Source organism: Ostrinia nubilalis, chromosome 24, assembly GCF_963855985.1.
Source record: "Ostrinia nubilalis chromosome 24, ilOstNubi1.1, whole genome shotgun sequence".
Taxonomy (NCBI): domain Eukaryota; kingdom Metazoa; phylum Arthropoda; class Insecta; order Lepidoptera; family Crambidae; genus Ostrinia; species Ostrinia nubilalis.
This window is the reverse complement of record NC_087111.1, coordinates 1,205,027-1,222,289: the sequence shown is the minus strand read 5'-3', so window position 1 is coordinate 1,222,289 and position 17,263 is coordinate 1,205,027. Positions and strand designations below refer to the sequence as shown.

At 34.9% G+C, this 17,263-nt stretch overlaps 1 protein-coding gene across 1 annotated transcript in view; it reads right to left on the bottom strand.

The window, feature by feature from the left end:
• The window catches only part of LOC135083726 (sodium-coupled monocarboxylate transporter 1), a 50,602-nt gene extending 33,943 nt beyond the window's left edge, over window positions 1-16,659 (bottom strand). The window contains exons 1-2 of the mRNA XM_063978449.1: window positions 16,456-16,659; window positions 1,501-1,715 (exon numbers count right to left, since the gene is read on the bottom strand). Of these exons, the coding sequence (XP_063834519.1) occupies window positions 1,501-1,711 (211 nt within the window). The 5' untranslated portion in view covers window positions 1,712-1,715; window positions 16,456-16,659. The remainder of the gene's footprint in view (window positions 1-1,500; window positions 1,716-16,455) is intronic.
• Between the last annotated feature and the right edge of the window lie 604 nt (window positions 16,660-17,263).

Sequence of the window (17,263 nt, the reverse complement as noted above, 5' to 3'; positions counted from 1 at the left end):
TTTTTATCGCGAGCCTGAATTGTTTTTATAAATGAATTTGGTGGTTAATGCCACAGCCAGTTTATTTCATTCATGGATCATCATCATCATAATCAGTCATAGAACGACCACTGCTGAACATAGGCCATCCCTAATGATTTCCAGATTAATCAGTTGGTAGCGCCCTGCATCCAGCGCCTTCCTACTACCTTTATGAGGTCGTCGGTCCACCTTGTGGACGTCTCACGCCGCTTTCAGTACCTAGCCTCCACTCCAGAACCTTGCTGCCCCACCGACGGTCAGTTCTGCGTAATGTGCCCTGCCTATTGCCACTTTAGCTTTCATTGGGCATTTGGTTTCAATTGGTAATCAAAATCCAGACATTATCTAACGACTAACGACGCAAGCCGCTACCAACCGGGTAACATGGAAAGCATTGGGGGAGGCCTATGTTCAGCAGTGGGCGTCCTATGGCTTAGATGATGATGATGATCTAACGATTATAGTCCATTTACTTCTTGCTCCAAAGCAGTGGTAGGGTTAAAGTAATACTGGGACATGTAAAAGCGCTTTTTAAAAGCCGTATTGCTGAAAATATTATGACTTTGACTTTTAAGTAGAAAAAGCCTCAGTCTCTAAGTGATGAGTGACGGTGATGCATGATGTTAAAATAGGATTTATATGCGATTTTATATTGTTCGTTAGTATTGTGTTGTAGTAATCATGTAGTAGGTACATCAATGAAGGCAATGTAGGAATGAACTTATGGATACTTATAGACGTAGAATATTAAATGAAATTAAAAGCAATTTCAGTAATTTACTACCAATTCTTCCTTCTTCATTGGTAATTTCATCTATAATCTATAATAAATTTTATATTTTAATTACGTATTTGACAGGGTATAAGACATATTTTAAATGCGGTGATAAATATCATTAAAGCCTATTTTATTTTATTTATGAACATAAGTAATAATTATTATTATGGCCCATTGTTATGACAATAACACTATATTTAGTACAGCCTATAATGTTTTGTTTGCAATTTTAATATTTTCCTCCTACATTAATTTACATTTTGAATTCATATTAATTTTTTAGGCCTGTCAAAACTTTGTCATTTTACACAGCAGCGTTAACTCTAGTGCTTGGATTAACCGGCAGACAGTGGTGACTGAGTTTGTTGCGGCGCTTCTTCTCAGCACTTGCCAAATGTTGGTCTCGAAGCGCTGGTAGGGTAAAAAGATTATGAGACATGTAGAGGCTCCTTAAGAGCAAAATGACGATTTGTAAGAACTATTTAGTCTAAACAAATAAAGAAATTTTGACTTTTTTTTTTGACTAATATTCTTTCAAAAAACGGTGGACCAGTGTCGAGAAGAAGCTGCGCTATGTACTGTGGATTTTGTGCTATGTATTTGCCTCTGGTCAATTACAGAGTCGTACTCCTGCAGTGAAGACTAAACAACTTGATGATGATGATGATAATAATAATAATAATGATGATGATGATGCTTACCAAGAAAGGATCTGACTCCAAGTGTCCCTCTAGCCACGGACAGTATCATGGCGATCACTGACACGCCGCCGCCCGCGAATATGTACGCTCGCTTGGCGCTGCCCCCGGCTTCGCTCGCGTCCCTCCGCCGTTGCCAGAGAGGCACGCAGGAGGTGGCCGCTATGAACACCCCGAAGACTATGCACTCCCATGCCAGCCAGCCGGAATTCATGGTTCTGGAAAGATAGAGAGATAGATAAATACAGACTCTTAGGATGGATTATCACACTCACACACGTGGCCTCTCACTATAGGCCTTATACAGTAGCTCAAAGTTGAACAGCGTGCTATGGAGAGGGCTATGCTCGGTGTTTCTTTACGAGATCCAATCAGAAATGAGGAGATCCGTAAACGAACTAAAGTCGCTGACATAGCCCGACGGATTAGCAAGCTGAAGTGGCAATGGGTAGGGCACAAAGTACGCAGAACTGACGGCCGATGGGGCAACAAGGTTCTGGAGCAGAGGCCGCGTACCGGAAAACGCAGCGTGAGGCGTCCTCCCACAAGGTGGACCGACGACCTGATAAAGGTAGCAGGAAGGCGCTGGATGCAGGCCGCTACCAACCGTGTGATGTGGAAGTCATTGGGGGAGGCATATGTTCAGCAGTGGACGTCCTATGGCTGAAATGATGATGACGATGACGGTGGATTAGACCAAACAAGAGTACCTAAATATTAATCTCAGAATAAATCGTCAGTTATTCGACATTTTGAGACATTTCCAATACTGAAACTGTCAATGTGCCAGTTATACCAGGAGTTATTCCCGGATAAAAGAGAGGTATTTGAGCATGTGGTGAAAAAATTGTGGGTTTACTTATTGAAGAGTTTGAAAGTGCTACCAACGTATTGTTAACTATTCTGTGATGCTACTGAAAACTTGTTAATGTTGTACTTAATATGTATTTTCCTGAAGCAAAGGAGTCTAGTTTTACTTTATTACCTCACAACACAACACAACAGGTGTAGAGTTTCTTTCAACTGGAGTTTCAGGTATTGATCGATGCTATTTTCGTACAATAAGAACTCAAACTTGAAACAAAATTAACTAGGTACATATACTGTCGTAATTTAACTACTTCCAGCATCAAATACTAATGTGTAATGTACGTACACAAATGTGACTATAAATAATTAATTAAATGTTTTTTAGTTTAATCATGATTATTATAATTATTATTTGTATTTAGTTCATTTAAAATAACGTTGTATCGTAATTTTGCTACTTCCGCTATCAAATACAAATATTTAATGTATATAAATAGTACCATAAATCATTAATTATATTTGCATTAGTCAATATACATACTCATACTCAGTTTTTACCTATCCCTTATTAACATAGGTACAAACACACATTGACGCCTCTGTTATTTATACTATCAATGGATACTTCAAAATCTATCCTACGCACCTACAACTAAGGTATTGTATGCTTGCATTTCTAATTGCCAGTCACCAAACTTTAACGCTCTAAACAAACAAATATATCTTGCTAATTCATACGCAAACATTATAAGTTTAAACGCAAACAGCGTTTAAGCCTCGTTGAGACATTTGCTAATCAGTAACAATGTGATAATGATTTAAACAGATCTGACAAACGTCATATGATTGCCTTCTGCCTACGCCTACGGTTGTATATGGTCCAGTGGTCGGATGTGAGTGCCTCGCTTATTCCTGTGTTACAAGTTCAATACCCAAGAGGAGCACACTAAAGGCTTGCCTCCCGGAGACATCCAGTTTTTTGCAGGAGCCTTTAGTAATATACATGTAGTGTGCAGTATCCCGCATAAAACCGATCCGTCCGAATTTGTAGTTCTAATTTCAAACAACACATAAGATTAGTGTGTTCACATGCTAATGCTGTTTTGCGGGATGCTGTATTACTGGATCCCGCCAAACTGGATGGTTGTGGGGACAAGCCCTTAAAATTAAATGTTAACTTTATTTGTTTATTTCCAGTTTTACTCTTATTAGTTAGTTAGGTAGGTATTTTAGACGCGAGACACATTTGGTGGCTCATTCAGTTTGACACAGGGTTATGACCTCAATTTTAACCTCAGTTGTTAGTTGTTACAAAAACACACACATTAATATAAATAATAAATTAGTAGTTCGACTCTCTCAAATAAATCCCCAAGTTGAGAGAGTACTTAGTTGTTTTTCAAGAAGTGGAAAACTTTAAATACTTAGTGGCTCTTTAGCAATAATTTCCTTTGTACCTATAATAAACACTACTTTCTGAACAAAACAATGAAATGTTATTGCAGCCTTAAAGCAAGATATCTGTATCAAGCTGTTTTAGATTAGTGCTAATCTTGTTTGTTGTCCTAAATAAACAACAATAAAATGAAAAGGAAACTGATCATTTTCAGCTCACGGTTTTGTATGTACTAAAACGTTATCAAAAGTTTAGTTGAATAAATTATACGAGTAGCAACAGTACTTATTATTATTCTGTGGTACAACTGTCAGTAGGTGTAAAGGCGGTGAATACCCCTGACAAATTATAATTAAGGGAGAGTCCGCTAATTTGGACCAGTTTTTTTCAATCCCATTTTACACATAGTTTTCTTTTGTTTTTGCTAATGTCCATGGTATATAATAAAAGATACATTATTCAACTTACTATTTCATAAGTATTAATTAACATGATTGTTGTATATTTAGCACAAACCAACAAAGTACGAGTTCAGAGCTTCGGTCCAATTTAGCCAACCGGTTCGATAATTTGTACCACAGGGTTACTAAATTGGATTTCAATAAATTTCAAGCCTATAAAAAAACTATGGCAAAATATTATGCGATACATTCTTACCAAATTACTAAACGAAAAGGAACAGTAGTTAATAAATAATAAAATAATAAATATCTTTATTTGCATAAAACATGGTAGAAAATAGTTATTACAAAATTCATAAGCGAGTACACAACATGTTTAGTCGAATAAAATAGACATGCAAATTTATATCGTCTCCGCAGAGCACCCATTTCGTATTAGTACTTATTTAATGAATACCTTTATTATCATCAAAAAATTCCTTTAAGTCATAAAATGTTTTAGTCAGTAACCACCTCAGCAAGGCTGTCTTAAACGATTTATTGTTTAGAGTTTTAAAGTTATCTGGTATATTGTTGTAAACTTTTATGCACATGGCTATACAGCTCTTACTAAACTGCGCTGTTTTAGGCATATCGTTAAAAACCAGTCTATTGGAGTTTCTAGTATTTCTTGGATACACATTGGATGCCCGTGTAAATAAGGTTTTGTTAAGCTGTACAAATACACAAATTTCATAAACATACAGAGATGTTAAAGTCAGTATACCATGCTTTGCAAACCATGGCCGGCATGATGTGCGTGGAGGAAGTCCACATATTGCTCTCAAGCATTTTTTTTGTGCAATAAATGCTCTTTGTACACCTGTACCATTGCCCCACACTATAAGGCCATAGCGTAGTATAGAGCCTATGTAAGCATGATATGCTGTAATGGCTGTTTTTACATTAGTTACATTTCTAACCTGCCTTAATGCAAAAACAAATTTATTGGTTCTACTACAGATATTATCTATATGTGTTTTCCAATTAATATGTTTATCGATAGTTACACCCAAAAATTTTACATTATTAACTTCTTCAATTATTGTGTCTTTGTAGTGGATGTTCATTTTATTAGATTCCGTATTTTGATAGTTGTTAAAATGTATATAATTAGACTTACTTAAATTTATTTTTAAATTGTTCATGTCAAGCCATTTAATCAGTTTATTAATTGTATCGATTATGTCATTTTCGTGGTCAAGAATAGTATTTATTAATTTGTTTGATGTCACTATGATGGAAATGTCATCAGCAAACATAATGCACTTGTGGTCCGTTACATTGGTAATGTCATTTACATAAATAAGGAACAATACAGGGCCTAAAACGCTTCCCTGTGGTACGCCACACTCACTAATCCTATATTCAGAAAAGTGAGGTGTAACTTCGTTATTCTGGTTTAGTTTATTTATAACGACGCACTGTTGTCTGCCACAAAGATAAGTTCTTATCCATTCCAAAGCAGGTCCTCTAATTCCAACTGTTTCCATTTTTTCTAGCAATAATGAATGTGAAACGTGATCGAACGCTTTTGAGAGATCAATGAATAAAGTAGTTGTAAAGTTCTTATTATTAATACTAGATAGAACAGTATTTATTTGCTTAATAACATAGACAATCGATATTGTTTTACACGTTATCACGATTTTAAGTACAAGTTTTGTAATTCCAATTATTGTAACGCACACTTGTACCTAATCTACTTTGCCAGTCTTTTGCTTTCATTTATTGTTAGTCAAACATAACTACGCTATTATAACTTCAAAATATGATTTACTAAAAAAATTTTCAAAATCCTTTGGTAAAGTTCCATACAACTTGATGTGGTACAATTTAGCCGACTAGGTGATAGTGCTTTTAAAAAATCGGTAAAAAATATAGCTTTTAGATACCGAAAAATGTTTCAAATAATTGTAATCCAGACTAATTTACGCTTCTAAATAATATATTAGAAACACCCTGTGATTAAATTGAACAAAATTACAAACTAAACATGTATTGTCAAAAGTTACTTGAAAACAATGAAAAAATAATTTTCAAAATAAAACACACGTGTTTGTTGTCACGGCAAAAACCACATGACCGATATTAATTGATTTTAGTTGTGTATCGCTGAGTGTTGCAATTACAGACATTCAATAAATACTTTACGAAATATGAGGGTGGTACAATTTACCCGGCGGTACAATATACCGAACTCTCCCCTATAACTTCGGTCCAAATGAACTAACTTGCACGATCGAATTAAGCTTCGTGGAATCAGACATAAATATAATAATTAGTCTAAAATAATTCTAACTCTACCCACGTATTTACAGCAAATTATCTCTACTTACAAGATCAGTAAGCACCTACAGGAAATCATAACAATACTAAGAAATGTACCTTACCTTATGTTAAACAGATTACAGTGCTGCACTAATAGAATATAGTTATCAGTACACCATGATATGTATGATCCCCATACGGGACGGATTCTACACGCACGATTTGCGAAAACAATAAGCCGGTGTACATGTTAATGTTTGGCGGGACGCCATAAAGATGCAGCTTGCGACATTAGAGACAATTCAAACCAGTAACGGCAGTGGGTAGGCCCGCCCTTCTGGCGGGGAGATTCCCACATAGCTCACTGGTCGTCCCTATATGCCAGTGGGAGAGTACAAAACATTTCTCGCGATACAATGTGACTCTAATTGTCCTTAATTTTTTCTGCATACCTAATGTTGGTTGTAACATTCAACTTAATACCACCTTAGATAATATCTGACATGGTTCCACAGTACTCAACGTGCCCTCCGAAGCAAAGAAAATATTTTTATTTGCTCTACCAACGTCACAACATAACCTTTCAATATTATTAGCAGTGGAAGACCCTGCCTTAAAAAATAGTTTCTATTAGATTGTGCGAAAAAAATTGTCGAATCATTGTGGCGCCATAATGAATCATCAGTTAGTTAGCTTAATCCACTTAGCATCACGTGTGTATACACGGTTTTGTGATCACGAACTGTGGGTACACAACAGAGATGTTTCTTTTACTATTATTATGTTAACTTACTCTATTTACATATGGAATACGCACAAATCAAAACAAATGTAGGTACATAAATCAATTGTCTAATTAAACTATGTTACAGTTTAGTTACGACGTAATAAAGTTGATAGAGATGTTATTTCTGTGTTCTTGACAACACTATTAACAGTTGTTTCCTTGTTAAAATGCGTTTTCCTATTTTCTTCACGTGACGTGCGTTGATGTGTATCGATTTCTATTAATTAACAGACAATATCGTAAAAATAATATTTCTCATTATAGTTTAATACTGTAATACCCGTTTTCACCATAAATCCCTAATTTTTAAGTGACCCCTGGTAATATTCAGGAATTTAGTTTTCATAGGGGTCACTTAAAAATTAGGGATTGATGGTGAAAGGGAAAAAAACATAGGAGTTAGGAGAAATGTGGGCGCTATCTAAACAAGTTTCTACGTATGAAAGAACTCTATAACTGTAAAACGAAGATATTTTGTTATATTGCGTGGATCATACCAAAATAATGGTATAATCTGTAACAAAGAACTTTAAAGTGTTAGATAATGCATGATTTTTATGGGCCCATCACTTCTCAAGTAACAAATGAAGACTGTTTTGATTTTAGCACGGTGTTGTGTTGTTGACCGCGGTTTGCATGATTAGGTATTTTAGTGATAATTTCAGTCTGTATTTCAGGCGAAACCACGGGCATAAGCTAGTTGCAATATATTTGGATGCAAACTGACCTGATCTTTAGAATTGGCAATGGCTGCGTTCCTCATGACAAAATGTTATAAATAGCACAGACATGTGTGAGGCCGAGTACTACGTATTTATATAATATTGAGGAAGATTGAATCGGCTGAAGTTTCTTTTGAGATTTCATAATAATTATAATTATCGGTAATAAGAAGTAAACAATCCACCAACGAGGTGGACCGACGACATCGTAAAGGTAGCAGGAAGGCGCTGGACGCAGGCCGCTACCAACCGGGCAGCATGGAAAGCATTGGGGGAGGCCTATGTTCAGCAGTGGACCACGAAGACGAACTTTCTTGAGCCAGAATGCTATAAGGTTCGAATCCCACACAAGACACTCAAATTGAAAAGAATTTGTAATAGTTAATAACGAATTAACCTGCAGTGAAAAAATCTGCGGTTCGTGTATTGGGCTACAAAACCTGAAACCCCTACCTACATGGATAGTAATAAATTATTTCACTGTTGAAAGGAATTTCATCAACTATTAGTTAACAGTTGGTAAATAAAACCTAGCCTGTGTTTATTTTAGGGTTAGATAAAGGTAATGTAGGAAATAATTATTTTTTATGTAAAAAAAATTCGTTTAAGTAACTTTACTTCGAAGTACGAACCCCATTTTTCGAAGGTCATCATTACTTAATGGTCACCATAATTTTAGCACTTAATTTGGTGTATGACGCAGTCGAATTTTTTGCCACTTTTTATTGTTAAAGTAATGTATGTACCTACGTGAGATGCTTCAAATAAGGTTGTTAACATTCAAAAGAAACATAAGATGAATAGATTAAACAAGACAGAAATACTAAATTCCTTGGGAAACTTTTTTGGCCACAAAAATGATAAAACCTGACAAAATTCCTAAGTCGGGTAAAAAACGTGAAAGGCAAACTTAACAAAAACTATTGTAACTGTTTTATAACAAACGAGTTCTAATTAAGAGCAATTTTCAACACTAATAATGTTGTGCAACAGAAATCATTATCAATCGGTATTTCTACGGATTTATTATAAATATTTACTAGTATAGAAAACATTTAGAAAATAAACAGTAGGTAATCTGCAATTTAATTCAATTAGATATCAAATGAGAAGATACTTTCACTGTCTACGAGTCACAATACAAGACAGTGATGATTGACGATTTCGCTCCAGCTGCTAATATTCTCAGAAAAAAGACTATGTAATACTCGTAGTAATAGATTACAAAAGTAGCCAATTGAGTAACTTAGTAAATTCATGCTTCCTTTTTTTTCGTCAGGGTAATACATTGATTTGTATACCCATCAGCCGCGGGGGCATAAGGGCAAGGCCTACCCACTAAAAACCTGACGTTGCCCTCGGTAGCCATATGAGTCGGGAACGCGGGCCTTCACTATCGGCGTTTTGCCTCAAGCATTCGTTCGCGTTTAGTAAATTCATGCTTTTTTGACCCTCTCAACTTGTAATATTATTTATTTTCAAGAAAAACTTTACTTGTGGCCTCGTGTGACGAAAGAATAGTCATAGTGATCTACAGAGAGCCACAAACTTCATGCTGCTAAACATTACCCTCTTTTCCACAGTTCTGACATATTTTTAAGGTTCTGTGCCCAAATGGCTGTCTTTCGTGAGTAGTAATAGGTAGACACTTGGAACAGGGAATAGGAGTGTTTTTAAAAGTCTACCTTCGTTTATTGTACGATAGTATAAAAGTGCATGTTGTTCAAAATGTCAAAATTGTACGGTACCTACCCCTCTTACGTGAGTCAGGGTCGCTCTAAGTTTTCTACGGGACCCTGTTCTTCAAACTGATTAAACAGTCAGTTAGCTTTGTGCACAAAATGAATGATTCAACGAAGGCTCACTTCTTATCACAGCGAAGACAAATACTAGCCTGTCAACTTTCTAGGGTTGACTCTCTTACAAATTGCTAAAACATAATGACGTAATTTTATTTGTTATTTTAAATGATTTAATTTAAAATAACAAATAAAATTACGTCATTATGTTTTAATTTCCCATATTTTACATGAAAATAACATAATTTACAATAAATAATTTAACGTACTTTATCTCACACACTATTTGAAACAATTTAAAAAAATCTGACGAAAAATAGGATTTTTTTCAATTCTTCTGCAACAAAATTAATTAAAAGGTCAATGATTAAGCTGATCAGATTTATGATGATGTAGTTTAGTATCAATGTATAAAAAACAAACATAGATACATGGTTTTTTTTTATAACTATCTTTGGACAATTTCACACAGCGCTATCTAGTTTACTTTGCATTATAAATCTTAGTGGACTAAAATGTAGAGTCAACCCTAAGAACTAGCTGAGCAAAAGTAGCTGACAGTGCAATAGTTATTTATAATGCCGTCTGGAGTATCTCTGCTTGCTGCTAAATATATCCTGGAATGCTACTGGACATAACAAGTCTCGTTGATAAGTGCTTGTTTACTAACAAGCTTGTTCAGTGCCTTGAGCTCGAATTAGAAAGAAAGAAAAAAGAAAGATACATTTATTACAATGGACATCACACAAATACAGGCAATTACATAGACATGACAGTGGCACATAATAATGGAAGAAGAAAAAAAATAAAATAAAAACAAGAGTAAACTGAGCAGTGCCACCCATTCACCAACAAGATGCCCACTGCAACGGGACCCCACTCAGCATATGCCGTGGCCCACGGTGACGAAGGCCACGGCGCTGGTTTTCAGTGTGCCCCATTGAATTACTCTCGTAATCGTATAGAAATCATACTGCTTAAACAACCGTAACGACGTTGCTCTGCTTTTCATACAAAAAAAAGATTACTATAAACGATAATCATTCGTGCTCCGGGTACAGCATAATTTTCTGCCCGTGTGCATTTCTGTCTTTTATCTAAGACGATGCTATTCACAATAAATTGTTGTAATTGTTGCGTGGAATTCAAATTTTTTGACCGAATCAAGAGATCATCGGAACAAATCGTCGGTTCACCGGGTGGGAGGCCTTGGGATCTCGTTAACGGATAGAATCCGGAATTACTACTTTCGGCAAAAGACCAAAGTAATGCAAATAGTAATGTACCACAAAAGTAGCAATTCTGATAAAAAATGGCATTAACCCTACACAAAAACTAGTTTAAAATGTAAAACGTCGTTTAGTTTAGACCTAGAGGCCATGCTTGGTACAGTTAGCAAGATATACACATCACACTTTCAATATTTATCTAGGTACCCACTGAAAATCAATATAATCAGTCCCAACTGAAGCTGAAATCCTTTGCAGCACAAAATCAATTTTATTTTTCGACTGTGTGCTGAGTAGAGGTTATTTACTACAATTTTTTCTAGCGTTAAAGTCGCATTTCAAACTAAAAATTTAAAATAACTTGAAAAAATCGAATTGCTATTGATTAATAAGGTGGGAATCGAACCCGCAACCTTTCGCTTTCCGAAAGACTCAGGTTTTTCAAGTTATGTTAAAAAAATATTATTGATTTTTTGATTACATAAAAATAATATTTGTAACCGACTGTACTGGCAATGACAATGAACTGCCCGCGCCAAGTGACATGACGTAAGTCGCAATGTTTAGGAAATAAGTGGAAGCATGTTGGGCGATAAACTATGTAGATAGGTCAGCAGCATGTTTAAAATGTTTATGAATGGTAGAGAAAACTTCAGGGTTTAAGAGATTGGTTAATTAAAATTACCATGTCCTATAAAATTACATCAAAGACATTAATGCCCGTTTTCACAATCAATCCCTAATTTTTAAGCGACCCCTATGAAAACAAAACTGTTGTGTTACCATAGGGGTCACTTAAAAATTAGGAATTGGTGGTGAAAACGGGCATTAATTTCCCGCATTACAATTGATTAAGATGGAGTGTTTAAGTACCTTTATCACTCGCTATGTGAAGGGTTCACAAAATTAAATCGACCATGAATTTCGTGTTAATTAGTTTAAGTATTAATTCCGCTAAAATTAAAAGAAGCCAAGAGATCAATGACCAAAAAACAGGTGTTGAAGTCCATTTTACAAACTGCATAATGTTGCAAATTCGCACTTATTGCAACTGCATAGAATGCCATAATTATTAGCCTTACAAAAAGGTAATTAACTATACAAACGTCATTAGCAGAACACCTGATTATTTGTTCGGAACTGAATGCACTTCATTGTCGCTATATTTACTAAATTCAAAAGGGTTTCATGACAAATTGCACAAAAATGGACATACAAAAAATTAATGGCCGAGTGGAAGTTCCGCATCACCTGTACATATTAATATTTCGTTTTAGTTTGATTTTTAATTACTTAATTTTATTGATGTGTATTTGCTCCTAATTATATTTCGACATTAAATTCATTTGTTTGAATAAACTAATCAATTATTTTGTCACATGTCATGAGTTCGCCAACTACTTTAAGTAGAGACGTCATAGCACTCTTTTGCTTAAAAAATGTATGGGAGAGTCGCATTTTGACAGCTCATAAAAGTATGTAAAATGACTAGTGGTGTCATTAAGTCATTATACAACACCATCAGGTTACGGGCTTTAGTGCCAACTAATTCACTGACGATACATATAGGCATAGTCAGCAGCAAAAATATGATATGATTACGATCAAAGTGCTCTACAGCTAAGATGCGCGAGAGAATTCGACGGCATGAGAGCGAAAATTATGATTATTTGTAATTATTGGTGAATAAATTAACAATTATAAATATTACTATAGTTCTGGGTTATTATACCTAATTGGATGTTACCTAATAGACGAGAATCGAAGTAGCCACCCCCGAATTTTAATGGTAGTCCGACGCCAAAACCGTTGGGAATATCATTTTTTAACCCTAATGACTAAAAGTAGATTTGTAAAGATGTTTTCATACTCATCAAGACTGTATACTTCTGCGTCACAACATTTCAATTAAGGCTCTGACTGTACATTCATTTATAATGTTGCAATGAGCCAAGTAATTCGATTGAAAACATTTTAGTATACTTTGTTATATTATGACAAAAAGTTTGAATTGCTCTATCATATGACACTAATGCCCGTTTTCACCATCAGTCCCTAATTTTTAAGTGGGCCCTATGGTAAGACATAACAAGCATTTTGTTTTCATATGGGTTACTTAAAAATTAGGGATTGATGGAGAAAACGGGCATAACATAATTACATACATAATTTTAACTCTAGTCGCAATTATTTATCATACGTTAACATTTGACTCTGCCAGAATTATTATACTGGCAAAGTCGAGTCACAATCAAGCCGGCTAGTGCCCGTTTTTACCATCAATTACTAATTTTAAGTGACCCCTATGACAACAAAATTCCTGTTATGTGTTACCGTAGGGGTCACTTAAAATTTAGGGATTGATAGTGAAAACGGGCACTAGCCGGCTTGATTGTGACTCGACTTTGCCGGCTTTTTTACAAATAAATAAAATTAGCTAAACGAATTTTTTAAAATTTTCAAGTAGAAATTACGTTTGTTCATAGTTTTCTTCGGTCAGTACCTAGTACCTATTTTTCAGTACCTACCCAATGCATGAGAAATGTAATACAGTTTTGTTTTATACTACGGATGTTATACGCAGTGCATAGTTCAATGTTGAAACTCTGCCAATCATGGTTTGTACCAGAACAATGAGTAGGAAATCAAACGATAATATTCTTACATCACTGTACAGACAGCAAGAGAGAAAAATACTGTGGTATTGTATGCTGTAGTAATAGATGCCATTTTTGTAACAAAAAATATAGGGAGCTGGTGTACATTAAAATTCGATGGGATGGAAAAATTGGGTTCCATTTAATTGTAATTTCTCTTCAGGAGTTGGAAATGTAGTGTTAAAATTCAAGAACTTTAACCATGACATCAATCAATGTTAAATATGACGAATATGTAGAGACAAATACAGTTTTGTTTACAATTTTTTCGTTAGGATCTTAGTAATTAAAATAAAATTGTTTATTCTTATTCTTCTCTAAGGATTTTTCTCAGACAACATACAAGGGGGGGGGGGGGGGGGGGGGGTTAATGATTTTATTATAGTAGAGGATGATGAAAAAACACTGAGATAAGATTGTGGAAAATGACTAATACTATCACACAGACGGTTTGGCTACAAATTATCTTGTCATACAAGTCATCTACATTTATCGTATATCTAAAATCTCCATTCCATTCATCAGCAGTTATTGTGATTGTGACCCATTTACATTTTTATTTATAGTAGAGCATAGATTTCTAATATTCTCTTTAAACCCTCCAGCGAAGTTTAGTCTGTGGACTCTTAGGCAACTTTGACAAACGTTAAAAACCTGTCAAACTCCATACAAAAAGGACCGTTTATCGTCAAACTTACAGTCAAAGTTAGGTAGTGCAACGCAGCCTTAGAGGTTCTACGTTCGGTTCCAAGATAGAGCACATTAGGACGCCCATCTACCATTATACTGCAAAGTGATTTAGTTGAAATATGCCCGTTTTCACCATCAATCCCTTATTATTAAGTGACCCCTTTGAAAACAAAATTCCTGTAATGTATTACCATAGGGTTCACTTAAAAATTAGGGCTTGATGGTGAAAACGGGCATTACTGACCTACAAATAACTTGCCAATAAAATAAAATGAAAATTGAAACTAAACAATTTTGAGTCTTACAGTACTTATTATCGTTTGTTAGTCGTATTATACCTCGAAATCAAAAAATCCTTGTAGTTTTTCACCTTTTCGCATTTCGCCGCGATATCAAAATTTCTGAATAGATTTTTATTCTTGTAGTATAATTTTTGATCGCTAATTACAATTGTCTAAAAAATTCATAGTAGATTTACTTTCCTGCCTGTCTTCACTGTAGTCGCTTTTCACCTTGATAGATATTTGTTTGTAATGCGTATATCTACTACTATGCGTTCTATACCTATAGTTTTGTACTTATTTGCTACTGTTGTAAAAATCTATTCAAAATATATGCGGCTTAATAAATAGGCTATTGATAATACATGCTACATCAAAATTTGCTACTGTTGTAAAAATCTGTTAAAAATATATGCTAGTAACAAAATATACTACCGATATTACACGCTACAACAAAAAACGCTATCACGGTGAAATGCGAATAGGTGAAAAGCTACAAGAAATTTTTGATTTCGAGGTATACGACTAACAAACGCTTATTATTATTCTGTGGTCTTACCGCTAAGAAGCGATCTCATCCAGACATCCCGGATAAGAGGACAGTTCTGTTTATGATAAATCAAAACTCATTAGTAAACTTATCAATTAATAAAATATCGATGTTTCCTTTAGCAATATATAATTTAGAAATTGATATTTTACGGCTAATACCTATTAGCCGTAAAATATCAATTTCTTCAATGGCATGCGCTTTTATAGCTAGATTTATTTCAGTCTAGGCACCGGCCGGCTTTATGTCTGGCTGTTATCGATTGCTTTACGTAACTTATACGCCATAGCTTGTACTTTACTATGTTTCTTGCTATCCTATAGGATACGTTCTCGTATCGAAGAAAAACATAGTGGGGCTTACTACAAAAAGTTAAACGCCCGTTGAAGCATACGTTGAACACTTGTTTAAATTGTCAAATGACATATTCAATCAATGAGTAACGTGTGTTTAACATTTCTGTAATAAGGGCCAGTATTTTTAATGTTTAAGTAAAAACAAACTTCAGACTAATATAAAATAGCAGCAATTAAAACTAAATTATTACTATGTTTTTGGCAAATAAACATTTGAACTTGAACTTGAACTACATGATGTCACAGTGTTTAAGATTGAGGTGTATTGGCGCGTAATAAAACTTATAAGTTAGTAACGTACGAGGAAAATTTTCAGCTGAAGAATTATAAATGGTAGGCCAGGGCATAGGTCACACGGTAACAATAGAAAAATTTAAATTTTAAATCTGTAACTAGGATACAAAATTAGTGCTCCAAAAGTCAGCTGATTATTATAATTCTGCTTAATTTATCAGTTTTTGTGTTTTTGAAGATTTTTGAAATATGTAGATTCGCATAACGCAAATAGTTATAAACACTACAAAAATTATATAAATAAATACCCCGCAGTTAATTTAATTTTGGATTTTTACTCGACTGCGCCAGAAGGCGGGCTATGTTTTTATAATAAAATGTTTGCATTGCATTTTCCTGTGAGTACATAATTGGGATCATAGTGCTATGTGCGTTTCATAGGAAAATCGATAGTATAATAATTATAATACATAATAATAATAAATTATAATTAAATCCAGAGTTAAATATTTTCCCTGTCTGATTAGCTTTAATCAATTAGATTTGTTCAATTCCCGCTGGGGCATATTCATGCGAAATTATTGATAATGCTTTTTTATCATCTTTCCCAACGCTGATTATGTTTTAAACATTTTATTTGTAATGTTTATTATTTAATAATACGATGCAGTTAAATATAATGCTTACATAAATGCTTAAATTAAAAATAAAATAAAAAATGTAAGTAGATACATACATTTTTCTTTAACTTCCCGATCAAGTCCCGAACTTAAACTCTCCAAAAACCACGGTCAGCTTTGCAAACCACTACACCCCACAAAAAATAGTACTCACTCGTGTATAAAATGCGTCTGTCACAAAAACTCGCGTGAAAACACCGCGTGCGTTCGCAGCGTTTATTTACCCGCGCGTGTGCTCTCTGCCGCACCGCCGAAGTGCGAATGGCTGTAAAGAGTACTGAGTAACGCAACATGGGACTTTATAACGCATGCGCGACGATGCTAATCCAATTGTAAATAAGATACAAATTAATCGTAGGATGGTTTTTAGGTTTTACGGTTTTGGTTATGGGATAAGATGTTAAGGTGAGCTGGCGAATTTATGCCTTACCAACAAAAAGTTGAGTAAACTTTATTACATAAACTCTTGTTTATAGAGAACTAGCGGCCGCCCGCGACTTCGTACGCGTGGATCCCGTTTTACCCCCTTTTCCCGAATTTTCTTTGCTATAAACCTCACGGAGCCCGAGACCTTTCCAACGAATGCAAAACCGTGGAAATCGGTTCGTGCGTTCTGGAGTTATAGCGTCAGGGAGGAAAACCCGACTTATTTTTATATAGTAGATATCTGGAGAATATCGCCCGTATTCACAAATGATGCTTCCTTAAGTAAAGCAGCAAATCGAACACACAGATTTGAATAGAGCTCTGTGATTGGTTCATGTGTCACCCTGTGCGTCTATGATCTATGAGGTCTCAAAGTCAAAGTCAAAGTCAAAATTTCTTTATTTGTTTAGACTAATAAATAGTTCTTACAAATCGTCA